At 40.4% G+C, this 27,662-nt stretch overlaps 1 protein-coding gene across 1 annotated transcript in view; it reads left to right on the top strand.

The window, feature by feature from the left end:
• Positions 1-11: 11 nt before the first annotated feature.
• LOC128624869 (calmodulin-binding transcription activator 1-like) overlaps positions 12-27,662 on the top strand; it is a 254,009-nt gene continuing 226,358 nt past the window's right edge. Inside the window, exons 1-3 of the mRNA XM_053652693.1 lie at positions 12-39; positions 7,569-7,670; positions 18,181-18,284. Coding sequence (XP_053508668.1) covers positions 15-39; positions 7,569-7,670; positions 18,181-18,284 — 231 coding nt within the window. The 5' untranslated portion in view covers positions 12-14. The remainder of the gene's footprint in view (positions 40-7,568; positions 7,671-18,180; positions 18,285-27,662) is intronic.

Below are 27,662 nucleotides of genomic sequence, written 5' to 3'. Positions count from 1 at the left end.
CGCTCGGACGGGAAATGGCTGCCGAAAACAAGCCGGAAGGTAAGAGAGGAAAAATAACGGGATTATTATTGTTATTATTATCATTAATGCACTTGTATTTTTGCGCTATATTTTTTGACGCGCTCGTGATTGATCGGATTTCCGTTCAGTAAGGACGTGACGGAAGACGGAGCGCGTGATATTTTGCGCTTCATCGCGAAAACGCCGAAACGCTGACGAGATTGTAAGAGAAGGTCCGGCTTGGTTCTAGCTCCAGCTCTCAGAGCCTTCTTACATGTGGGGGTATGAAAGCCAGGAGTTGTGCTCATTAGGAAAGAAAGAAATGGAGGGGAAAGTGAATAGGTTGTGTGTTGTGTGTGCAGGGGTTGTGTGTTGAGGTTGTGTTTGTAGTACTGGTGTGGTGTTATTGTTATTGTTGTTAGTGTTATTATGATTATGATTATTATTATTATTATTATTATTATTATTCGTGTTCTTGATTGAAGGAATGAACTGAGAGGCACAGAGGCACGTTAGAGGGATGAAAGCGTGCTAAGGGTTATTAAACAGAGGATATTACTCTCAGTGTGTGTGTGTGTGTGTGTGTGTGTGTGTGTGTGTGTGTGTGCGTGGAAAACCGGGAATGAAATGACCTCGCTTATGATGTGATGGGATTCCTTCACACCGCCACCTTTCATCCTCATCCTCATCCTCATCCTCATCACATATCATCTTCCTTCTCCTGGTCTTCTCTCACAGAGGAGAGGAGAGGAGAAGAGATGAGAAGAGGAAAGGAGAGGAGGAGAGCAGAGAGGAGAGGAGAAGAGAGGAGAGAAGAGGAGAGGAGAGAGGAGAAGTGAGGAGAAGAGAGAAGAGAAGAGAGGAGAAGAGAGGAGAGGAGAAGAGAAGAGAGGAGAAGAGAGAAGAGGAGAGAAGATGAGAAGAGAGGAGATGAGAAGAGAGGAGAGTAGAAGAGAGGAGAGAAGAGGAGAAGAGAGGAGAAGAGAAGAGCGGAAAGGAGAGGAAAAGAGAGGAGAGGAGAAGAGAGGAGAGGAGAGGAGAAGAGAGGAGAAAAGAGGAGAGAAGAGGATAGGAGAGGATAGGAGAGGAGAAGAGAGGAGAAGATAGGAGATGAGAAGAGGAGAGGAGAAGAGAGGAGAGGAGAGGAGAAGAGAGGATAGGAGAGGAGAGGAGAAGAGAGGAGAAGAGAGGAGAGAAGAGGAGAGGAGAAGAGAGGATAGGAGAGGAGAAGAGAGGAGAGAAGAGGAGAGGAGAGGATAGGAAAGGAGAAGAGAGGAGAGAAGAGGAGAGGAGAGGAGAAGAGAGGAGAAGAGGAGAGGAGAAGGCACTGTAAAGTGAAACTGTTCCTCAGGTTTAGGATTATGGAGGCTGTGATGTGTGATGTTATGTGTGATGTTATGATGTGTGATGTGATGTGATGTGTGATGTTGTGTGATGTGTGATGTGCTGTGTGATGTGTGATGTGATGTGTGATGTGATGTGTGATGTTGTGTGATGTGTGATGTTGTGTGATGTGTGATGTGATGTGTGATGTGTGATGTGCTGTGTGATGTGTGATGTGATGTGTGATGTTATGTGATGTGATGTGATGTGTGATGTGATGTTATGTGATGTGATGCTGTGTGATGTTATGTGATGTGTGATGTGATGTGTGATGTTATGTGATGTGATGTGTGATGTGTGATGTTATGTGATGTGTGATGTTATGTGATGTGTGATGTGATGTGTGATGTGTGATGTGTGATGTGATGTGATGTGTGATGTGATGTGTGATGTGTGGTGTGATGTTATGTGATGTGATGTGTGATGTGTGATGTTATGTGATGTGATGTGTGATGTGATGTGCGATGTTGTGTGATGTGATGTCATGTTGTGTATCAGGTCACCTTTTAAAAAAACAAACAAAAAACACCACTTGATCCGATGTACAGCGATGTACTACGAAAACGTCACTGATTTCCGCCTCCTCCTCTTCCTCCTCCTTCTTTCTCTACATCTGTGACTAAACACGGCAGCTGGCTGTCCTTAGTCTTCCTTTTCCTCTTCTTCTTCTTCTTCTTCTTCTTCTTCTTCCTATTTTGAAATTGAATCCTTTTCTTTGTTTGATTAGCTTTAAAAAAAAAAAATAAAAAATTAGGTTCGTATTTTTTTTTCGACCGTTTAATCCGTTTAAATTTCAAAACTATTGACAGCTCTGTGTGCGCGCGCGCGATAGAGAGACCGTTACAGAGCAAGCAGCCCCGCACGCGCGTTTTCAGTTGGATTTGTGGAAGATAGAGCGCGCGTGCGAGAGAAAAAAACAACCCCCCCAAAAACCACCTGAAACTGACGAGGCAGCAAAATGAAAGGTATGTTTGTTTGTTTTAGCTAATAAAAAGGAATCCAAATAGCTATAAATATGAGCGGAAATCGGAAATAAGAACTGAAGCGAGTTTTCCAACGAACTTTGGGTCGTATTAAGGAATTTAACGGCAGTTAATTAGCCTAAAAATCACTCCCGAAAAAAACCGGTGTTAGCATGTTGCATTTATGCTAAGCTAGCACAAGCTTACATTTGAAGTATGGAGTATGCTGTTTGTCAGAACACTATTATTATTATTATTGTTATTATTATTATTATTAGTTGTAGTGGTAGTAGTAGTAGTAGTAGTATCGTCGTTTTGTTTATTCCAGGGTTTGTTTACATTAAATAAATGAAAGTATATAAGCTTATTATTAGTCTGGAAATAGTGAAAAACATTGATAATATTGCGTGTACATTCCTCCATCATCACTCGTTATTTGAACGGAAATGACCACAAGATGGAGACAAAGTCAACTTCAAATCCTACGTGTGCTAAAAATAAGCGACCATTTATAGCTTCACTGATTATATATATGCTGTATACACTGAGGTTTAATTTCCATCGTGAAAATACGGGCTAGTAGCTCATTTTCCCTATTGAAACTAAACCTCATATAAAACACCTCTGTTTTGTATATATATATATATATATATATATGAAATAGATGTGTTTTGATCGAAACCATTCAGACCGAGGTGTTGTGATGTGTTCTGGCTAAACAGAGATTCCGTGCCTGCGTAGATTTGGTCAACATTTAGGCATTTAGTAGCTTAAGAAAGTACTTCATTTCAAGCGCCATCCAGTGCTTCAGGTTTGGAGAGCTCCACCAGGGGGCGATATCGAGCTGCGTTCAGATCCACAACACTTACGGTATAGTATGTACGTTGTGTTTTCATCAAAAGAGCGACTTGGATAGTCTTGGTGAGGTTGTCTTAAGAGTTCTCTCACACTCGTGTTAATTTTACACCCATGACACCTGGTGTAGAGTTTCCTAAAGATCAATTAGCAAGGAAACTAAAAAAGAAACCACTTTAATTTCATTCAATTTATGGTTCTGGTGAGATGTATACACATGTATACGGTACCTAACCTTGATACCGGTGCCGTTTGGTGGCTTTGTGCCCATGGGAAAATGTGTCAGAGTAATGTAGCATAAAGTAAGGCTTATTTTTAATTCATTTTTTTTTTTTTTTTTTTTAACAGAGAAGAGACCTGTTTTGACCTTAGTAGAAGTAAACTGTGTTGTGTGTTAGTATCTGTCAGTCTTTGTTGTACTTGCGCCTTGTTTCCTGGATCTTCTAGTCTTTTTGTTCTAAGGATACCATCGTTCTTACACAGGAAGCATTATTCTCCAGCGGTCCTTGCATCCTTGCAAACGGCTGGAGATGGTACAAGGATCCACACACCTGCATTCTTCATCCCTTAGATGTCTTTAGAGTTTTGTTCTTGAACTTATGACGGGCCGAGAAACTTCCCGTTCCTCTCTCTCTCTCTCACTCTCACACATATTCAGTCAGTTCTGTACTCCACAGAGATACACAACCAGCATATTCCCGAGCTGGGAATCGAGAAGGTCAGGACAAAGCATAGAGTATATCCTACATCCTGCACATATCCACGTGTATACTCTATCAGCAAGGCGAAATCTTCAGGCGCTAGCTGTTGTGTAAAGACGAACTCCTTGGGGAAGCGTGATCAACGGCTGAGGTTGATAAACAGCAGCCGCTGTTGATAGCAAACTTATCAGATTCTCATCTCTGGGATATAACTGGCGCAGACTTTAAATTGTGCTGGGTGAATCAGCTCTGCAATTTTGTTCAACTAATTGAATTTAGTGAGGCTGCTATGGATTAAAAGATGGCTGCTCTCTCTCTCTCTCACTCTCTCACTCTTTCACGTTCTCTCATGCTTGCTTGATTGCTCTGTGTTAGGGAAAAAAAAGTCGTACTCGTTCTTAAGAGTCCTGAGAGCTGGTTTCATGGATTGGTTCAGCCGACCAGAGGGAGCGGGGGTGTAGTAGTACAAAATAGCTTCATTATGTCTTAATTGGCCTGATATTTTGGTTGCAAGTTGGTTGTTGTTTTTTATTGAGTAATTGTTTAAGAAATGTTCATGACCTTAAATAAGTTCCAACAGTAGGGTTGTTACAGTATCAAAATCTGGAGTTTGATATCAGTGTTGTGTGACGTATCGCAGTTCTTTATACCTAACCTATACTTTGGCTAAAAGAAAATAAATCAATTATATTCGTACAGCGCTTTTAACAAAGGACATTTATAAAATACCTTTATTTCTAATGAGCAAGGTGGTGAGGATGGAACCTTGAGAGGAACCTTATGCAAAAGGGAACCCATCCTCAGCCGGGTGACACCGCATAGTGCAATTGTAAACCTTTCCCGTGCCTTTTCCTTATCAAAATAAAGTGGAAAAAACATACACACTGACTGAAGTTATTTAAACCCCCCAAAAATTAAAAACCAGCATTTAATTACAACAGGACTTCTTAGGACTAGTTCACACTGCACTGACAGACGCCGACCGACGCCGACAGACACGTTTATTGGGTTTAGTCGGAGCGGCGTGTTAACCGGTTCAACGTGTTCAATCAGAGTTTGTCGGTCGTGGAATGTCTGAGCAGCGTGGAAAGATTTCCCAACAAACTCTGACGTAATCTGACCTGGGCACGAACCGTCACCATGACGACGAGGCAAGTGTCCCTCCCTGCGAACTTGACAGAAACGAAACCCCGTGCGCTAGGCGCTAGGTGCTAAACCGTCGTTGTGGGTAAAATGGCAGATTTCTGGTCGAATCTGAGAGAAGAGGATAAATGACCTATTGGTGTGTTATTTAAATAAAATTGTTCATTTCGACCCCTGATGAGAATCATCTGCTCCTGTCTTGTGGTTTTAATCGATCGGGATCGTACGCTAACCGTACGCCGTTTTCTATACTGTGTTTCGTGACGTAAGAAGTGAAATCGCGACAAATTTTTATAACGTACATTTGTGTAAAAAAAAAAAAAATTGTCCGTAACTTAACGTATGATCTAATAACGGACTTAGCTTACCCCAGAGCCGGGCTTAAGCTGTCTTTCTCAGAGTCGTCGAAACTGCTTGGGGGACAAAACCGAGCAAAATTCGGAACGGTCCGCACCTCCTCTGTCTGCAGTTCTGTGTGTGAGTGTAAGTAAGCGCCCTGTCTCTCACGTCCCAACAACCACGGCTTCACCCACGATCTCTTTCACTTCACGCGTCGTCTTTTCAAGAGCGGAACGACACGTAAAGACTCTAGTAATAATAACGTTTTTATTGTGGTAAAAGGATCATCCTTTTTAAACCAGTCTGAGTGTCTGTATAAAAGTTTAAAAGTTGGCGTGTGTTGAGGCAGTGTGAACACCACATCAGTGTTTCCCAACACTAGAAATCTAACACACTTTTAAAAGTTGGCGTCTGTGGGTGCAGTGTGAACCAGGCTTTAGTTTACTCAGTGTTTTGTTAATACTTTCTGCTTGGGACTAAATCTCACCTTGCTGAACAAGTTGCACTGTTGTGTTGACTAATAAAGTAAAACTGGCCCAAGAAATTTTAATGCTTATAGCAGAATGTTAAATTGTCAAAACTTTTTTTATTTTTATAAAACTTTTGTAAATCATTTTTGAGAGTCTATTAATAACATTTTCTTGTCTACTAAGTAAGATAAACGAGCTTGCTAGTACCTTGCTGGTTGTAAGTAGTCTAGGTTAGGTTTCGTTACCCTTAGACAAGCATGAGCTGGCCGATCTAATAACCAGCTAAATCATATCAGCTTCCGGGATTCAAGTGTACAGGGACGCCTTTAAAGTCTTAGAACTGACCAATCAGGATGGCTGAGGCAAGTTGTTGTCGTCTGAGCGTTAACATTGTAAGCTCTCGCCCTCGCTCTCTCTATCTCGCTCTCTCTCGCTCTAAACACATGCACAAAACTGTCATAGCTACAAACCCAAGACCCCAAATGACACAAAGATAGAGTGAAGCTGTATCCAGTCGACAGAACACAGTCTGAAGAGCCTCAAATGAAACTCTTCAAGTTTAAAAGTTTAGCCATCTAACCTGCTGACTCTCAGTGAAGTCTGGGACGCTCATCGTTCGTCATTAGCATGGTACAAAAAGGATACCGAAAATCACAATCTTTAAACCACCATTTTGTTGAAGTCGAAGCCGTTGTTTGTATCCGTGTACATGTTGCTTGAACAACTGACCAATCTCTTTATTTTCATTAAAAAATTTTTTTAGTGCTATATATCTATCTGGTAATTCACTCGTATTACACCGTGATATTACCGTATTACACAGTGAGATCTGTTTTCCTGCGCAATATGCCAAATTTCATCTAACAGCAAGATATTTTCAACGGACTTCTGACCTTCGCAACAATAAACTCCAGTCAGGCTTTATTTGTACATGACCGTGTGATGTAGTCGCATTGTGTAACATCGTGTCTCCCTTGTCTGGTGATTTTTGTCTTTCAATGAGAAACATAGCAGAATAGCTTTCCTGGAATGAAAAGGGAAACCGAACATTTATTCCCTAAAAAAGAGCAAAAAGATGAATCGATTCGTCCACCTCGAAACGTCAAGCTGTCACCATTCAGACGAGCGTAATTCGAATGTTGTTAAATGAAAGGAAAAAAACGTGACACGCAAATTTTGATTGTGTGTTTGCTGTTTTCTGGTTCTGCTGTTGTGTTAAGCGATTCAAATGTTAAGCGAGTCTGAGATAAGGGTTTAGGTTGAATTGAATTGAGTAGGAGCTTGTCCTAAAGTATTTAAAGTAAATAATTGCTGACTAAGTGAGTGTAAAAATAAAAAAGTTAGATAACTAGTATGTATGGTACTGTGTGTATATATATATATATATATATATATATATATATATATATATATATATATATATTTATACATACATATATATATATATATATATATATACATACACCAAGCATCTACAGAGTTGTTGCTGCATAAACAGCAACAACTCTGTAGATGCTTGGTGTTCCTTTGTGTTTTTGTGAACTTTTCTGCATGACAACCAAGTAATGCATTACCTATCACAATATATTACTTTAAACCAAGGATTAAGGGTATGGCTACGAGTAAAAAAAAAAAAACATGTAGCCAAGAAAATGACATGTTTGTACTTAGAGAACCTGGCTTCATTTTTCCCTCCCCCGCTGTGCCGCCCATAGGACTGAAGAGAATTCGTAATGCAGATCGAATGTACAGAACTTCTGTCAGCTACGCCAGCCACACTGCTTCTAAGGGTGTCCGAGATGACACAGACACCAACAGTAAGAGAGCTGGCTCACTTTCACACTGCATCCCTAAAAAAAAACAACAACCCCCAAACATTAAAGCGACACATCATTTGCATCACGTTCACGCATTCGAAATCATGCTAATTCCCTCATTTCAACGTCGTTGAGAAGCTCGTATGTAGCTACTGTAGAGGTCTGTCAGCAAAAGCGCTGACGTTTCTCCAACAGTCCGCATAGTAAACGGTAAAAATCACGCCGTAATCGCACCACAGAAACGAAAGAAAGAAAGAAAGAAGTAGGTGTAATAGATTTGAACAGATGTAAGCGTAATACGTTTACTGGAGTGTAGCGTTTGGCTAATGGAATCAAATCGATGAAGCTGAGTCCCCATTATGAAGGAGCTGTGTTCAAAATAACCTAGCACTCTGTGGCTCTGTGGGTGTCTTCTTCTTCTTCTTCTTCTGCTTTTTTTTGAGAGAGAGAGAGAAAGAGTGAGAGAGGGAGTGGGGAAATAGGCGAGTCCTCTCTTGGTGGATCTTTTTTTTAAAGCGAGGACTTCATTGTCATTCAGCTTCATTACAGATCATGTTTATTCATGCATGGCCATGGTGCACCGGAACGCGCAGCATATTTTTGGAGGCAGCAGTTCATTGTCATGCCTAATCAACACACAGCACACTCTGAGCAGAGCCCAGGCATCAGCTTGTGTGTGTGTGTGTGTGTTTACTTTTTTTTCCCCCAGCTCAATTTCTTTCATCCAGTGGTTTTTAACGTCTTTGCCGAGTGATCAAACCGTTTCCAAGAGACGCTTGTTTATACAGTGGCCAAATGGCAAAAAGGTTCCTCTGCCTAGCTGTTAACAAGCTCCACATCATAATTAGCGGCTGGTTAGATACACGTCTTCTGCGTTTCTTGCTGGGTTGGCGTTTAAGCCGCTTTAAGGCTCAGTTTGTCAGGCTGACAAATCAGAAGTAGTACTAAGACATCGTCGATAGAGTACACCGTCTCTTTGTATACGTCCCGAATGTAATTCACCGATCATGTTTCGGTGGCCGCTGACACTTTATTGTGATCCATGACGTTGAAACAGAAGCCCGATCAGAGGCCAAGTAACAGGTCATTTGCTTCTTTAACCAGCGCTGTGATGTGAGGCGTAAACCCTGACAGAAAGATTTCACGTATGAGCTACAACCTTGGCAGTAAAGTGGAGGCTTGTGCTTGGCCTATGTTTTGTCAGATAGGTCAAATTTATTTATTTATTTTTTAATAACTGTGAGTTTAAAAGATTTAACCACGGCCAGTGCCGAAAGAGGAGTATTGTTTGTAACAAAGGTTCAGTTGGTTCTGGTTGTATAGGTCTTGTGTATTTTTCTCAAGCAGGACCTGGATCCCAGTCAGCCTGGTTGCTTTACTTTATTTGGAAAAGCATCAGAATCCCGAGCTTCTGTTCTTGTGCTTTTGTTAGCTCTTTTAATCTACCATTGGAAATCCACATACGTACACGGTTATTAACTAATGCCATCATCACGTAATTAGACAACACTAGCCTGAACAATTCTTTGTTATTTTATTTTATTTAAATTATTTGAATATTTTCTGGCAGAAGAGTCAGGAGACAAGACAAAGCGGGACCACGGAGACTGAGAAAGTCAGATCTTTTCTTTTACTTATCTTTCTCTTTTTCACAAGGGTGACAGCGCATCCATTCGCTCCGTCTCGTATCCGACCCGAAACCCCCGTTCCTCAAACAGTTCATCAGCTGTGACACTATTTTTTTCCCCCAAAATGCTGTAGCAATTAATAGAAAACTCTGCCTCAAAGATTACACAAATTGGTGGAACAGTGTATTTAATTGAGATACATAGAATAGACAAAAGATTTATTCGCAGCAGAAAGGAACAAATGATACGCTGGAGCTTTTATGCTCAGAAAGGAAAAGAAGAAAGGTGGCGTAGCTCTGCGTTTAGCTCTTCGATTCGAAGTCGAGAGGAGCGACCGTTTGGAATAGACTATGTCGAACCCCGTGAAGCGTTTGGACTCCAGTGAAATTTCTGTCTTTTACTAGTGCACTCTATTTTTTTGTTGTTGTTGTCACTCCTAGAATGATTAAACTACTAGTTCCTAGTGCTGATCGCTTGTCTATGGATGTGCTACTGTACATCTGTAAGAGAAACAAAGGAATCAGAAGACCTCTGATACAAAGTCGATGTCTGTTATAAAATGCTTTGGTATAAAGAGAGAGAGAGCGAGAGAAAGAGAGAGAGAGGTGAGAGGACAGATTGTTCACCAGCAGTCTAAAGTGCATTTTGTATGCATAGCTTAGCTCTTTATCCATTTGTATTCATACACTCATTTGCATGATTGACTCCATGTGTATTTGAGCATTCTCATATCTCCTGTCTTGACGAATGCCTCTGTTAACGAACGCTGCCTGGATTTACTCCTTGTCCGCGAGTAAGATACGGACCGGTACCCCGTCCTCGCCATGGCATGCCCACGTAAGCAGCTTTTCCCACACGACCTAACGTCCCGAAATCAAAACCGCACAGTGTTAAGACATACGTTTTTACGTTTCTTCGAATTAAAGCCGAGCGTTCCCATGTGCATATGTAATTCCTATAGCTCTCGTATAAATAGAGTTCATTCCGCTACACCACTAGATATTCGGTTTATAAAACCTCAGATGTCGACCTCCCCACAGCGCGTACATTTAACGCATTCGATTCGATATCCGATGGGCGAAACGAGCGTTTATTGAGCAGCCGCAATTTTGATCACTGCATGAGAGGAACATCTGAACAGACGGATTACCTCTAGGATAGGTAAATAAAACTGTCTGATACAATCAGGGAAATTTAGCATTTAAGCAACATAAGTGTAAACAAGATATCCTCTACTCAACCAGCAGACGGCTGATATCCGGGGCGTGACGCATCGAAAGACGCCGACATGGTCACCGATGGTAACGGAGGACGGAGTCAGTAAAGGAGCAGCATTATTACAGAGAACAATAGAGCAATCGCTGCTTTGATTGGTATTGATCTTGGAGCGGGCGGGTGAACTGAAATTGAAACTGACCGGCATGACCTGAAGCACAGAAGTGTTCCAAACAATGTCATGGTTCTGCCTGTAAGGACTCATGCTAAAACCCATGTTAAAACAATGCATTATAAGTTCAATGGAAATCGATGACCGGTGAGGAGAAAAATATAGGTTCTACCTAGCATTTTTTTTACCATTTAAATTTTTTTAACTACACCTCAAGCTCTCAGTCAAGCGTTGGCTGATCATGCTATGCTTAGCGTTTTCTTATGGTTTATACATGCGGTTTTCTGTCAGCTTCACAACCTATCCAGGAGACTTCCTCACGATGCATATCATAGCACACACACAAAAAAAGTTGAAAGAGCATCCCTTGACACAAAGGCAGAGCAGGAGAACACTATTGATCCAGTATCTTTTTTTCCCCCCTTTGTCAGCCCCTCGGCTATCTGGAGTGATGCCTGCTCAGCCTGTCACGACAAATACACTAAATCGCACCAGATTGACATCTGATACACGTCTCAGACTAGCACCCACATCCAGATTTTCCTAACACCAGATGACCTGGAGACGGACCAGGCCGTAGGTCAGTTTGAGCGTCTGCCCCTTTCCTAGGACGTGCGGACAGAATCGCTCCGACGCCTTTCATCGCCCTAGATCCTCAGACAGACCCTCCTAGTCTATTTCTAGCCACAGTTCAGTCAAACTAGAAAGAATCCAGTACTAAATCAATTTCGCCAGAGTCCAAGGCTTTGAATCATTCTCTAATTCGATTGACATTTTATTGTTCGCAGCTCTGGGCGGTTTTTATTTTATTCCGCAGCCGAGAATATAAACTGCATTATTTGGTCGAATTAGTTTATGTATTTTCATAATTTATTCAGCAGCTTGGTGGATCAAGCTCGTGATGTTTTTTTTTTCCTGTGCCAAGCCCAAGTATGCTAATATGCGCGATGCTTCAGTGCACACTCTTGATTGTAACTTCAGCCCTCTTCTACTATGACTGTCGCTGAATTATAGTAACACACGTCGTGGCTTTTCAGAGGGATGACAAATTACAGGATCTACAGTATGTGTGTGTGTGTGTGTGTGTGTGTGTGTGTGTGTGTGTGTGTGCGGGGGTGTATTTGCATTATTATCTCCATGTCTCCATTTGGCTCACCATTAGATAACATATTGTGGGTGTGACTTAGCAGCGTCTGCACGTTCACCTTTCGTCCTTTCGAAATTACCATATAGACAACTACACTACTGGTATTTATGTAACCTGTACGTACGTGGGGGAATAAATGTGTAGGAGATGTTTGATGTCCAGGACCGAGGTTTTTAGCGTAGGTTTTTAGAGTCATGAATCCTATAGAGCCCCACAAAAAGTACACAAAGTAAAGAAAGGAAAAAAAGAAACCCTCTTTGCTCTGCCACTCTTTAATAAGCGTCTCCACACCAACCTGACTAATACAAGTAAGATTAGTTGAAGTTTATCAGCGCTGTGATAAATTAACATGCAGACCCATCTCTTTCCCTGGCTGCCTGGAGCTGCTGTGCAATGAGCCTTTATTTCTGTCACATTAATTTTATTTGGGAAAAAAAAAAATGAAGGAAAAAAATTCTAAATTTCCCCAGATACCCTTTAATATCTGTATTGGGAGCATTAAGTGCTGCTTGCCCCAGCATTTTCTTGCTGTCTTTATTGTAGAAAGTTTTCTAATTAACTGACAGCTATCTCACTCATGGGGTTTGATTCTTTCTGCTTTTAATGTAAGTATGACAGTTTTACAGGTATAAAAATATATTAAGAGGCGACTCTGAAAAACGAAAATATTAACCATAGCTATATCTGTCATAAACATGTCTACTTGAATCCCACAGCAAGGGTGTGGTAATTTCCAAAACTCCCAGTTTGAATACTGGCACAATTCCCACATGATGATGTGCCTCAAAGGTGCCAGTAATTTTACGGAAGTCTCCCCCCGCCCCCCTCCCCCATCCCCCGCAACGGAGAAGAAAGAGTGAAAAGGTAAATGAGAATGCGAGTTTACCTCGCATATCTCAGAATGCGAGTTTAATTCTCACAATTCGGACATTTTTTCTTGCAAGTATGAGTTCATATCGCACAATTTAGACTTTTTTCTCGCAATTATGAGTTCATATTGCACAATTTAGACTTTTTTCTCGCAATTATGAGTTCATATTGCACAATTTAGACTTTTTTCTTGTAATTATGAGTTAATATCGCACAATTTAGACTTTTCTTGCAATTATGAGTTCATATCGCACAATTTAGACTTTTTTCTCACGATTACGAGTTCATATCGCACAATTTGAGCTTTTTGTCACAATTACGAGTTCATATCGCACAAGTTTGACTTTTTTTTCTAGCGATTGACAATTTAGACTTTTTTCTCGCGATTACGAGTTCATATCACACAAGTGTTTATTTATTTTTTCTCCGTGACAGAAACAGGCTTCCATTTTAACGACCTGACAAAGCTAGACTACTGAATAAAAACATAACAAATGATCATGTTTAAACACCACTAGTTGATGTATGAAATTGTCACCAGGTTGGGCATCAATTTCTGATTTTTAAAACGTTCAGCCAAATGGAAGATTTTATTATGATGTTATTTAGATGCCTGTGAGTTTAACATTTTATATTCTGAATTGTTTTAAAACCAGACAAATAACAGTTCTTCGAGAAATGTTCATTATGCAACAGACGGGTCACAGACAGATAGCAGATAGACAGATCTTAAAGTCACACGGTTTTACTTTTTACTTCCCTGCAAGTTTTACTCTAGTTAGTTACACACTATTTAACAAGTCATCTGGAATTTGTGGCTTTTTCAGTCCTGCAAGCCTGCTATGTAACGAGAGAATAAAGGAAAGGACCTTGTAAACACCTCGTTCTTTTAGTCCCATCTCTCTAAATTGGCCTTCTGAACCAATATGTACAGTATTAGTGATAACTTGAAAATAATCGTGAAAGAGCACCGAAAGTCAGCAGATTACAATTCATACACTGACAATCACTAGAACGAAGTGCTTATGACAGGTGAAGCAGCAGAAATCCGTATTTGCAAACACGGAGTCAGAAAAACCCCATCAGCCCTGACGATGGAACGGAAAAAGTAATGGCTTTTATCAAAAACTGACTCAGCACTGATGACTTTCGGGAAGTCACCATGTCCATTCTTTTCCTTTTTTAATACAGTTACCATGACAGAAGGCTGGTTTCAAGCCAAGTTGCGCGTGCAAACAGTGCAAAATCATTACAGAAGGAGGATTTGCGGTAATCCTCGGAGGGCACGCACAGGAGGACAGAGCCCTGCCGTGTTTGCCCAGAACGGACAGACGCTTTGCTCGTCAGATTGGATGAATTTCTTTTTAGCTTGTCATAGTATGTTTCCGTATAAAGATCTCAAGCGAGTTACACTGAAAGAATTTACGATGTCAGAATTAACGAGAGGAGCGGGATGGGAGCGTCGACGAACTCGGGTTACTGTTTTTATGTGGTTCTTCCCGTGTCCACACGAGTTTCCTCTGACCTCCGCAAACATGTCGGTAGGTGAACTGGCAGCTCTAAATTGACCCTAGGTGTAAATGTGTGTGTGAAGGCTGCAACAAATTGGAGTCTGATCTATCCAGGGTGTATTCCTGTTGCCATTTTCACGCCCAGTGTTCCTGGGATAGGCCCCGGATCCTGCTGACCCTGACTAACATACAGCGCTTAATGAAGGTGAATAGAAATATGAAGAAAAAGTGGCGTAATTTAGATAAGTCCTGTGTGAATATTATGAGGAGAGATTATTATTGATTCAGGCCTTACAGAATGCGCTGATCACCCTTTTGTGTGCTCGGGAAAGCCTGTGGCAGATGATTTGTCATGCAAAGAACGTTCCCCTATGTTACTACTGTGCAACTGTACCATGCTGGGTGGGTAACACCATCTGGTGGAAAAGCATTACGACCGATTCGTAACAATTCTTGATGGAATGAACTCCTCTTGTACCTTGTCTTATTTCGAACGCTCATTCTTCAGCCTAACGTCACGCCGTGCAAAGACCATTCCGTCTTCAGCCTCCTCTCCACAAACAAAAGCAGGTTTCCGTAATCACTTAATCACCTTTATCCTCGCTTAAGGTCCAGGAACTAATTAGATTACTAGATTCTTTCATTTTGTAGAAGTTGTAAAAGAGGCGTGATGAGATGAAGTGAGACGAGGTGAGGTGAGACAGGATGAGAGCTTCCCACGTAACTCTAACAAACCCAGGACTCTCTGATTTAATTTGGGATTTTGAAAGGAAGGTTTGATGTACATTTATTATGCATCCTCTGTTTTTCAAAGACATGGAAGTAACGCAGATGACGTACAAGACACGGGCCGGATGCAGACACCGCACTGGCATTAGCGCTGAGCACACATTGATATTCATGTAGAGTCCCCACGCGCTTGCCTACATAAATGCACTCGCTAAATAAACGAGTCAAGAGAAATTAGTTTTCTTCATCAACGCCCAGCATGTCAAAGTTTCGATTTTGCTAACAAATGCATAATTGAGTATGGCGAAGACTGTATACGTACTGTCTGTATACAGTATACATATGGGTCCTTTCACAGAACCTCCATTACTAAATACCTTCACTTTATAATTCTTCTTGTCATCTCTAACGCAGACACTTCTTCAGGCCTCCTTTGGGCTGTGTGTGTGTGTGTGTGTGTTTGTGTGTGTGTGTGTGTGTGTGTCTGTGTCTGTGTGTCTGTGTGTGTGTTGGCGTTTACATGTGTGTATGTGTACACATGCTGTGTGGGTGCTGTCGCGTTCTTTCATTCTTTTTTTTTTTGCCCCCCCGTCCATCATGTTTGGTTGGATCAAGCATGGAACGTAGCCAGTGGGAGAAAGACACCATGGCTGGTGTCTGGAAGACGGTTGTGGGATTGTGATTAAAATTTGTCCCTAAGGTCACAGTCTTGAGTGTCAGCATAATTTAAAAGCTTTCTTGCTTCAATTCAGACCAACGAGAGTAAACGGTAGTCCATGGAATGAGTCTATCACTCTGCCAAACCCAGTGAAAAGGAAGCGGGTGCAAGGGCGACGGAGAAATGGGAGGTTGCCAGATATATAGACCGTCCTTAATTACCCTGTAAATAAGTTACTCGCTTGTCTCGTCCTTTTATCATTCTCATTGTGTTTCCCGTTGTGAAGCTGAATGCTTCTGCACTGATGAAGCTCCTAGCCAACTTTAACAGAGATTTTTTTTTCTCTCTCTCTCTCTTTCTATAACTCTCGCTATCTATCATGAAAACACAGATTTGTAAAGGTGTATCAAGAGCGAACAGATCAGATCAGTAGCCTCAACAGAACAGATCAGTAGCCTCAATTTTTGTATCCATGTAATCAGTTTTTTATTTTTAAAAAATGTATTTAAAAGAAGAGAAAAAAAATCTACACTATAGTTTCTGTTGTAAAACATGCGCTTCATGAACCTTGATGCGGTAACTATGGTATAGTGCATGCTTCTCATTCTGAATCTCGCCACCTGCTGCACTACACACACCAACGAGGTTGATGGTAGAAAGGTTTTTGCTAGCTGGATTAATTAGCGCGCATGGATAACGAACGATCTTTTCAGAAACGTTTCTGGAACTCGCAGGTTTCTGGATGCACTGACGAAACTAAATAAAGTGCAGGACAAAGATATCATTTAGCTTTCCTGCTTACTACACACACACACACACACACACACACACACACACACTCGTGTCATGGTTAAACATATCGTGAAATATCAACCACTTCTAATCGGTAAAATAGTCCGCGAGGACGTTTTGTCATGGCACAAACGTGACATTAGACATGATCATGATCATTAGAATCATGACATCGATCTGATATCCGATATCTGAATCTGGAAAATCCCATCAATATCGGAGAAAAGATGGCTGATCTCGGAGAGATAACAAACGAAAGTTGGGAATTTTATTCAGAGGATAAATTTATTTTTAGACTTAGAAATCTTTACGTATAAAGAGACCTGACTGTTTAGCTTAGTAGGTTTTAAAGAAAAAATATCAGACGGGTATCGATATTGGTCGATACCCAGATTTTCAGTATCGGTATCGGAAAAAAACAAAACACTGGTATCCCGCCATCTCTAATGATCACGTACACGTTCGTTTCCTTTAGTCCTGTATTTACTGCAATAATTATTATTAGCGAATTATGTGGATAGATGTTGTTACATTATGCTAGCAACGTCTTTTTTTGCCAGGTCATTTAGAAACTCGGCTAGCTAACGAATTTATGCAGGTTATATACCGTATAACTGTGTACGTGACAAATAAACATTTAGAAACTGGAACGCTTTGTCCACTTCTGGGACGTGTAAAGTTCTGTCAAGTTAAAAGATAGATAGTCAGTTAAAAAGTAAAAGAAACGTTAGGCCATAGTAGCATTTAAGTTATTTCCGTGCAAGTTCGTAATGTACTTTGAACAGAACCATGTGACTGAGGTATATTATTTTAAAGATTAGGATTGATTATTGAAAACACTAGAGTGTAGCCTTCAGGCTTGCTACAAAACTGTAAATTATTCACGCAGTACACAGGTAAAGCACGAACAGATCCCAGCATCGAAGTTTCAAGTCACCTAACCTTCACTGTGTACCTCTCTCCCCTGGCTACCCGTTTGTTCTTAAACCCACAGTCTGAGCGCTCGCCCAGCCGAAATCCCAGCGGACTCGCTACTTCATCTGTAGCTTCACTTTCTCTCCCTGTCCAATGTCTTTATGCATTCCTAGAGGACACACTCCAGTCCCTTTCTGTCTCACATGCACTCTCACTCACTCTCTCACTCACTCACTCACTCAATTTTAATTTATTTTTTTTATTTTTTTATTATTCATAAGCAGGCTCAGCATGCAATGTGGAACTTCCTTTTCCCTAAGGGCTAAACATTGACTTCCTTAAGAAGCCCGAGCCTTTGATTCAAACGGTTATCAATAACCTTGAAATGTTTCTGCGTTGTCACCCAATTTGCTTGTTATGTATTTGAGTGTGCACTCTTGCATGATAAGATACTAGGAGAAGAAATATTATTATAGTTTTTAGAACAAAAAACGAAAAAATAAAGCAGTCGCAGCTGAGAGGTTGTACACACCTTGTGCTTTAAATCCGTTTCGTTTCACTTCACTACAATACAGCTTCTTTTTTTTGTTACGTTTGCATGTTATTCTTTAATTTTTTTTTGTGGGTCATGTCTGCTCATTTATAACAGGGATTTTTTCGGGAAGCGTTTTGAATCATAACAAAACAGAATGTTTCCTTTCTTTTTCAGATGAGAGTGAGAGTGTTTTGATGTGTAAGAACAATTAGTGTTATATGTATCTCCGAGTGATGTTTAGGAACACTGGGGTACACCAAGAAAATCATTTAGGGTTTGTTTTGTTTTTTGTTTTTTTGGAGCACAGTGTGAATGTTCTGCTTCTCTTTTGTCTCCAGATGAACATGGACATTTGAAAATCTACCTGCCTAAGAAGCTGCTCGAATGTCTGCCCAAATGCTCCTCTCTGCCCAAGGAGAGACATCGGTGGAACACCAATGAGGTAAGGGAAGCTCTTCTGTATATGCCTCTCCTCCACTGTTCAGAAGGCTGGACAGATTTCAGATCAGAGTGCCATACAGGGCACACGTTTATGTTGTAAACTCATCGTACGGTGACTAGGGAATGGGAAGAACTCGTTACACAAAATACTCCTATTATTATTACTAATATTAACACCAGTACTCCTGCTATTATTACTCCTCCTCCTACTACTACTACTACCACTACTACTACTCCTCTTACTCCTACTTCTACTGCTATTAAAATTAATACACTACCACTATTACTCCTCGCCTCCACTTGTGACTACTACAGCTAATATTAATATTACTACTACTACCGCTACTACTACTACTACTACTAAGAGCAATACTATTACCACCACCACCTTACTTCTTACTACTACCTCTACTACTACTACTACTACTAATAATAATAATAATACTGCTATTACTACTACTCCTACTAATATTATTATGTCTACTATTACTAATATTAATAAAATTATTACCTGTAATATTGATATTACTACTATTACTAGTACCCCTACTATTTAGATCAATACTACTACTACCACTACTATTACTCCTCCTACTCTTCTTACTACTACTACTACTACTACTACTACTACTACTACCACTACTATTACTCCTCCACCATTCTTTTGTTCATTACTACTACTAGTACTGCCACCATTACTCCTCCTCTTACTATTAATACCACCACCACCACCACTAATACTACTATTAATACTCCTACTATTACTACTACTACTACCGCTACTACTACCACTACTATTACTCCTCCACCATTCTTTTTTACTACTACTAGTACTGCCACTATTACTCCTCCTCTTACTATTACTACCACCACCACCACCACTAATACTACTATTAATACTACTACTACTACTACTACTACTACTACTCCTACTATTACTACTACTACTAATAATAATAAACTTTATTTTATAAAGTGCCTTTAAAGCAGCTTCTCAAAGTATTACTACTACTACTATTACTACTACTATTACTCGTCCTGAGGCTAAAGAAGAAATCTTCGGGGCTACAGCCCCCAATGCCCTGGCCAGTTTATGCCCGTGCTTCTACCACTACTATTACTCCATCTCCTCATATTACTATAACCACTACTACTACCACCACTACTATTACTACTACTACTACTATTAATAATAATAATTTCATGTGAAATCTGGATTTGTTATTGGCATCATGATGCGAACACAATGTATATATAAGGATTTGAGTTTCACGGTAGCAATTATGAAAAACTCACTTACCACACTTACTACAACATGTATACAAATGAGGCAGTTTTATAAATAAGTAAAGACATGATGTTGTTATCGTCTTGAACAGCATATATTCTGAGCACAGTCCAAAAAGTAATAATAAAAGCCATTCCGGTATTCTACTCTAATTATATTCAAAAGAGTATTAAAGGATTTTTTTTTATTGTAACAGGTTTAATATTAATATTACCAAAACAAACATCACTAAAAATGAAACGAATTCCAGAATTTATTTTTCATTCATTTTCTTTCTAATTAAAGCAGCGCGCATATTTGGTTTGAAATGTGATTTAGATGTAAGACAGGCTATTATTCATTCCTGAACTGATAAATATTTACCAAAAGATGAACTTCCTGTCTCCCCCCCTCCCCCCCCACACACATAACTAATCTACTGCCATTTTTCTTCGCTGACTGTCTGTTTCCGCATGTTGATTTGGGCTGTAAATCTCTCCGGTTTCCAGGCAGCATTAGAGCATGTGTACAGAAAGTATCTACATTGTTTGGAGCTCCTACACTCATGGCCCTGAAGGCATTCTGACATTCTGAGGCAAACAAACACACTCAGCAGAGATTAAGCGAGACCTGTTTGGCCTAATTCCAGTGCACACAGAAGTTTGAGATGCTTGCTTTTCATTATGTGGGTCTAAAAATCTGGTGTTACAGAAACGTAAGCTGTCAGATTTCACATGGATAATTACCTTTAAAAGTGCCTTAGCTGATCTGTTACTTGTACAAATAACCGGTGATATCTAGAATGTAGTAAATAATAATGGTTTAAGCCATGGCCTCAGCAGAAGTGTGTTATGTGGCTGAGAAAACCCGTTTGGAAAACCGACCTTCGTTCTGGAATGCTTGTTTGTGTTTGGATTGGCTTCCTGTTACTGTAGTCCTGTTCGTTTTATGGACGCAACTTGTGGAGTTTTTTTTTTCCAGAAAACTACATAAATTGTCGAAATCGCAATTGCACAAATCTTTCGCAGCGATGTTTGTTGGTAAACAAGACCCTTTAGCTGTAATCATGTTCGATGGACGTGAATCGAAGAGAGGGCTATGGCTGAATGCGCAAATCTCTGCCCAAATCTGTGGAAAATCTGCCGTAATTTTGAAAAATTCCAAGCTCTTCTGAATACTGCAGAGTTTGCTTGATATTTGTGCCAATTTCTGCGATCGCAATCATGAAATCCTGGAAGGACTGAGTAGAGAACAAATTTTACCTAATACACCTTTAAATACTTTAATTGATTGCACTCTTGCGTTAGAAAAACTCTTGCTTTGAGCTCAAACTAACATAAGCTGTCAGAGGCAAACTTTTTTTGACCTCTCGATAGTCCTTTCCGTTCAACTCCTTGAAAACGAACGACAGAGCATCTTTAGTAAGGCACACTTGCGAACTACAGACATGCTTTAGCCGCCTGCTTTGTTCGATTTTTCATCTGCATTTCAACGTCACGACTTTAAAAAAAGACTAAATAAAACACTGATTCTTTGTATTTTGCACAGAAAAGTTTACTTGCAGCTTATAGTTAAAAGTGCGTATTGATCTCCGAATGCAGGAGTGCTCTCTTTGAGCATCAAGTGACTTTGTGGATCCCATCGCTTTTAGTTTAGCGAAGATGATTCCTTATGCATGTTTTCCTTACTTCTTAAGTAGAGAAGGAGCGGGGGGGGGAGTTTGTTGGAGAAATGCTCAGGACTATAAATTTAACGCTGTTAGTCAGACAGGACACCGCTTCGGCGTTTTCTAATGTTTTTCATTTACTCAGAAACCATCGCTTCTCTTTTTTTGTGCATATGTCATCGTCGCTTGACCGATGATACACAGCAGCCCTATACATAGCGAAGGCGAACAACAGCTAAAGAAGATTCAAGGTGAGCGTCGGCGTGATAATCAACTCGCGCGTATTGAAGCCGGGCGCTCTCGTTGGGCTCAAACCAGCTGGTTTCAGCGTCCGATACGCTCCAGTGAGACGACCTCCATTCTCAGCCTTCGCTTCTGCTGTGATTACTATCACCTCTCCATTCTTCATTTCTTCTCCCAGGAATGCCGCACGGGGAAGGCAAATAATCCTTTTCTCCCCCCTGCCATGCAAGATCAAACAGAAGCGGCATAAGGTTGTCATGGTAGCGATGAAAGTGTATGAAGAGTGCTTTGAATGTACAGCGAGCTTCAATACGTGAGATTGACAGAACCATCCAGATCAGTGTGGTTCTGTGTGGAAAAGCGTATGCTTCACATTTTTGACCACATGTTTCAGCTATTAAGAGGAGAACAATTGTGATTTGACTGTCAAGGGAGAATGCTTTTAAAAAGACAGAAATGCTTAAATCAGGGGAAGAAGGCAGAAAGAATATGTAAAGTCCTCTGTATGAGTATGTTCATTGGCCTTCGCTATGTCCAGTGAACTCAAGACTCTCCTGGCGGCTGTATGGAGAGTTCTTAATGAGCAGAAGTGCCAAAACCGTGCTGGCGCCCCTCCATCTCCTCACTGCCGGCTTCCCCTCAATGCCATGATCCCAACAACTAAGAGCTCGATATAATGAGACTTCTGCTGCAGGGCCTCTCCACACATAAACAAGCTCAGTTCATGTTAAGGCTGCTCTTTCCTTCCGTGCAGCTTATGAAGCGGATATCCAGGCTGTAACTCAGTAGACTTGGAGGAAGGGATGAGAAAAGAATAGTTTCACTCATGATATCTGACAAGATATTTCCAGTCCCTTTATTTTGAAAAGTGTGTGTCTCCATATACCAGCTCTCTCGGCAATGCGGCACCTTTGGGAAATGGCTCTTATTGAGGGTAATGACACGGATGTATATTAAGTCGGAAAAAATATATTCGTTCCAGAATGACCATGCTAAAAATGAAATCCGCAAAGGGAGTGGGGAAAAACAACATAGCGATAATGGAGGAACAGTGTAAAGTCAATTCCTGTCATTATCTCTTGTTCCTTTGTTCGATCTTTCACCATTGAGAGCTTCACGTCCCCTGCTGTTAATTTTAAATACCTACAGAAGTGTATTTTTTGATAAAACACACCCTATTGGAAGCCTTGCTAGGAACAACATTATCGCAGCAGGAGGAATGCACGGCGTGCTATAGAGCAGGGGTCGTCAACTGTATTTCGGTGTGTGAAGAACCGATATTCAACTTTTATACGACGAACATCAAAGTTCTGGCACTAAAATACAAAGCGTATGGACATATCAAACATCTGGCACACTCAAATGCTCTGTATGCCCTGTTCTGCACCAACAGAACCGAACCACAACCACCTCTATCTACTCTGTTTGAATACATGTAGTACATAGTTTTACCTCTTTTTTTTTAAACATATTGAGAACATGTTTGAGAAAGTTTGATCTGTTCACCATATTCAACATATAAAAGGTGCTGCAGGTTTTTATTTTCTGTGAAACTAACTTGAAAAGAGAGATTAAACATAAGAAAGGGAAGAATTTTTACCTTTTATTTTCCCTCTGTGGTCTGGTTAGTGAATGACGACATGGCTTGAAAGAAAGAGAGAAAGAAAGAGAGAAAGAAAGAAAGAAAGAAAGAAAGAGAAATAAACAGACCGGAAAAGAAAGAAATAGAGAGTGTGTGTCGTGTTTCTGTGTGTGTGTGTGTGTGTGTGAGAGAGAGAGAGAGAGAGAGAGAGAGAGAGAGAGACTGAGGGACATGCAGACAGACAGACAGAAGAAGAAAGGCAGGCAGACAGACAGACAGAAAGCAAAAGAAAGAAAGGGACAGGCAGACAGGCAAAGAAAGAAATAGAGAGACAGACAGAAAATAGAAAGGCAGTCAGGCAGGAAAGAAAGAAAGAAAGAAAGAAAAAAGAAAGAAAGAAAGAAAGAAAGAAAACAATATTCCAGATCAAACAGCACTAAAATAAAACAAAATCTAAAATCTAATAATGCTAAGAAGAAGAAAGAAAGAAAGAAAGAAAGAGAGAAAGGTTGTGGACAGAAATAGAAAGTTTAAACATGTATGGTGAAGTATGTGTTTATGCTCTACATTAAATTCAACATGACATGAACCACTTGAGTCTTATTTGTCATCATGAACTTAATGATCAGTGCATAAAGCATTAAAAGGTCACCATTCAGTTCCTTATCCAGAACTTTGTAAGAACACTCTGCACTACAGTACACTGTTACACTGATTTACCCATCTAAAGGAAGCCATTATGTAAAAATAGCCTTAAAGTCTTAGCGATATAGCGGTTGCATTCTAACTACGGGTTCACAAAGGAGTGTAGGATGAAGAACGTGACCGTCCTCTTCCTCACGATGCTACAAAGTACAGACCAGGGCAAATCTCAGGTCTCCACACATTGTGCATTCCGAGGCATGCTTCTCGAAATGATTTTACATAAAATCACTTTACTGGGATTCTCATGCCTAGATATGCTGCTAATACAGTGTGGTTATTACTTATTGACAAAACGTCCTTCAGCCGAGTTGCTATTTTTTCCATTCCTGCCTATCGCAATCTCTGCAAAGCCTGTGAGAGAGAGAGAGAGAGAGAGAGAGAGAGAGAGCAGCGAAACGGGTACAGGAACAAATTTTTGAGACATTTGCCCTTTCTACGTTCCTTTAAATTCATTTTTCAGTGCTAGAGGTCATACTTTTATTTGACCTGTTGCTGGTTTCAGTTTAGCAAATGCTGAATATCCATTTCACACCTTCAGAGAAATGATTCTCAGGGACGGAGAGCCATCAGGAGGTTGGCAGGCGAGCGAGGGAAATCATAATCCGCTCAACCGTGTACACAGAATGCCTCAATTCACGTGGGAGCGTGTACCCGTACACTGAGGATGCATAAAGAGCTTATACGATGGTCTTGTAAACTGTAGATTTAATTTAATTACCTTTCCTTAGTGACACACCCAAAACAAAAAGAGACAGCGAAAAATGTTGAGGTTTATTCTTTTTTTTAAATGCCCTGGATGTATCTGCTGCCTGGAGCTTTATAGGTTCGGGACTTCTGCTTCGGATGGTGTATGGTATGTTAGTCTTTATTGATATTGGTCAATTTGACAGTAAAATACAGTATATAACATTTAAATCGGTGCTGAATTTGCACTTATCCTAGTAGTGTGGCCATGTTTAGAGAGTATAATCACATAAATCAAGCACAATTATATTCAGTAAATATTCCGTAATTGAAAACAAACCCATGGGACAGCTCTAAAAACCTCAACAATGTTTTTATTTCAAAACTTACAACGATCCGAGTACGTATATTAAGTAGAAATGAATTGACTTACGAATTTATTTTCTAGACAGTTCCGTACAAATTTTTACCAGAAAGTTGTCAAAATGTAAAAAAAGTGACATTGTCATTTATATTAATGTACGTTTTGTGATCAGCGTATGTTTTCTAATTGTCTTTGGATGTGTCTAATATTCTGACGATGCAAAGGTGTACAGCTACAGCATACAGTATATTAACATGCTTCATTCATTCATTTCATTTATTTTCAGTAACTGTTTCATCCTCGTCATGGTCGCTGTGGTTTAATTCGTTTTTTGTTGTTGTTTAAATATATATATATATATATATATATATATATATATATATATATATATATATATATATATATAGGGGAATAGTTTATTAGAAAATACATTGGGCAGGTGGAAACAGAAATACGTGCAGGAGCGAGCGGGATTGGTCAAGGCTGTCTATCGGAGTGGACAGGATTGGTCAGTTCCTTCGGGAGTGTGCAAAAGAGTGTGTGTGTGATACCCTGTGATGAAACAGCGTCTCATTGCGAGGATATTCCCGTCGTGTACGCGAATAAACCGCTTTCTGAAGAATTCATAAATGAGTAATAACGCACTAATAATACAAAACACTGTAGATGATAAACTGCGCTTTTCTTTAAAAAAAAGCGTCAGTCCCTGTCCTTCATTTCTCCACTCTTCCCCTTGAGGTGTCGATGAATTTGTGTCAGTTTTTCAAAGCATTTTCCTCCTTTCCGATTCACTCTCTTCGTTTGCTTCATCCTCGGATTCATCCCAGTCTTCTAGACATCAGCACTCCTGCTCCAGAATCACCCCCGTGGTCATCACTGGTAAAAGCGGCTGCCCGGCCTTAACACGTCCCGTCACCGATCCTGTCCTTCGGGTCGTTTTCTCTTCCGTCCTGCCTGCACTCCTCTCCATGTAATCACAGGAAGCAGACGCTGCCAGCCGACCGGTCTCACGGGGGCACGCTGGGAAGTTTAGCTGGTGTTTATCTAAGCAGACCTCTGGCTTTCACAGTCACAGGCTTGTGACTACGACTACGACTAGCGAAGTTATCGGTGTTGAATTTTGGATTCGTGCCGTGTAGCACACACTGAACTTAAAGAGGTTATATAAACACACACGGTCAGTGTGACCTTAAAGGAGATTCCACCGGGTTGTACAAGGTCAAATTTTTTTTAAATAATCACAAGATATACATTTAATGCAGAGAAGACAAAACTGAAGAACTTAATGAACGGCCCGCTGCGTACGTCTAAGCCTGACTTTTTGATCCGGCTTTTAATTGCACATGTTCTCGATTGGATTAAACATCGTCCTTGTATCTGAGGGATTACAGCTGCATTTTAGGGATTAGAGCGACACTGATTAGGTTGATTTTATTCATCATGGCAGAATTGGAGCCAGCTTTCTTGATTTTTGAACATTTTTTTATTTCCTCCCATGGAAACAGTATTAAGCAGACCAGTCAATACCAAACGAAGCAAGCGTTTTCTCTCTTCCACTTTTTTTTTACCCCCCCCCCCCCCCTTCAAAAAGCTCTTTGTGTTTCAGATCTTCAAAATATCAAATAAGTTGCTTTAATTGAGGACTTTGGCAAAGCAAATGTTTGTGGAAATGGTGTAGAGTCTCTATAGAAGAAAAGCGTGCGGTCGGCTCACTCTGTTTTGGTCAAAACGGGAGGTTTGGGCTGATTTGTGACTACCGCCCGAATTGTGATTAGAATAGTAATGTGAGGAAATGCTACTGTCAGCTTCTGCAACTGGACCTGGAGTTTAAACGACAGACGTGGAGGGATTTATTTTCCCAAGCAAACACTGCTACTTTAGACGTTAGAAGTTGCACGAACTTCCTTAGCGTCTGGTTCTGCAGATTCCACGGTAACAGATGAAATTAAAACGTTTAACACTTGCTACGTATGTGTAGTTAATTAATCACACTTATAACATAACACAACATACCGTACAACAAGCTTTATATATTGTATATATTATGTGCGTTCATTATTACCCATATTCCCTCAGTAGTCTTTGTTTGACCTTGTGGGACGAGCAGGGGTCCATGTATTCCTCTAATTTCCATTATATGTCTCCTCCTACATGTTCTTTCTCTACATCCCGGGTGTTTTATTTATTTATTTTTCTTCTTCTTCTCAGTGCCTTGTGGTAACTCAGGTATAAAATTATTCAGGGACAGAGGGATAGATTTCTCCCTGTTGAACTGAATCGCTAGGTGAGACTTTTCTGCCAGCGCGCTGACATGCTGAAATCGTTTTATTTACCAAATGTGTTTGCATGAGAAAAGCATTGAACTTGCATTAGTGTTTATTATGAGTCTGTGTTTAGTAATTGGGTAAGCGTTAAGAAAATAGATTACTGTATGGGCTTTTCAGTGTAATTCTGTGGGGTTATTATTATTTTTTTGTTGTTGTTCTTGCATGGTCATGAGTAAACACAGTCGTTTAACGGTTTAAAGCACAGTATGGTCATCCTCACAGCCAGCGCTGTTGTATATCTTAAAAATACGCCCCATAGTAAAGCGTGCTGTGATTGGCAGCGGTTGAATCCAATTCATTATTATCCTCGCCTCCATTCTGCCCACTGGCCTTTTGGAGAGTGCACAAACGCAGCGATGCCCTTTGGACAAAAATAACAACACCACAGAGACTCTAGCAGTGGTGAAAAGAGGCCTTTTCCCTCTGTGGTTGTTGACAAATGGCTTTAGATTGGCATGTTGTCAAGCATTTGAAATGTATGTGGTGTTCGGAGTCAGGGATGGTAATGGTTTTTCACATATTTCAGTTTTTCATTTTTGAG

Source organism: Ictalurus furcatus, chromosome 21, assembly GCF_023375685.1.
Source record: "Ictalurus furcatus strain D&B chromosome 21, Billie_1.0, whole genome shotgun sequence".
Taxonomy (NCBI): Eukaryota; Metazoa; Chordata; class Actinopteri; order Siluriformes; family Ictaluridae; genus Ictalurus; species Ictalurus furcatus.
The sequence above is the reverse complement of the archived record's forward strand: the minus strand, read 5'-3'. Positions and strand labels throughout refer to the sequence as shown.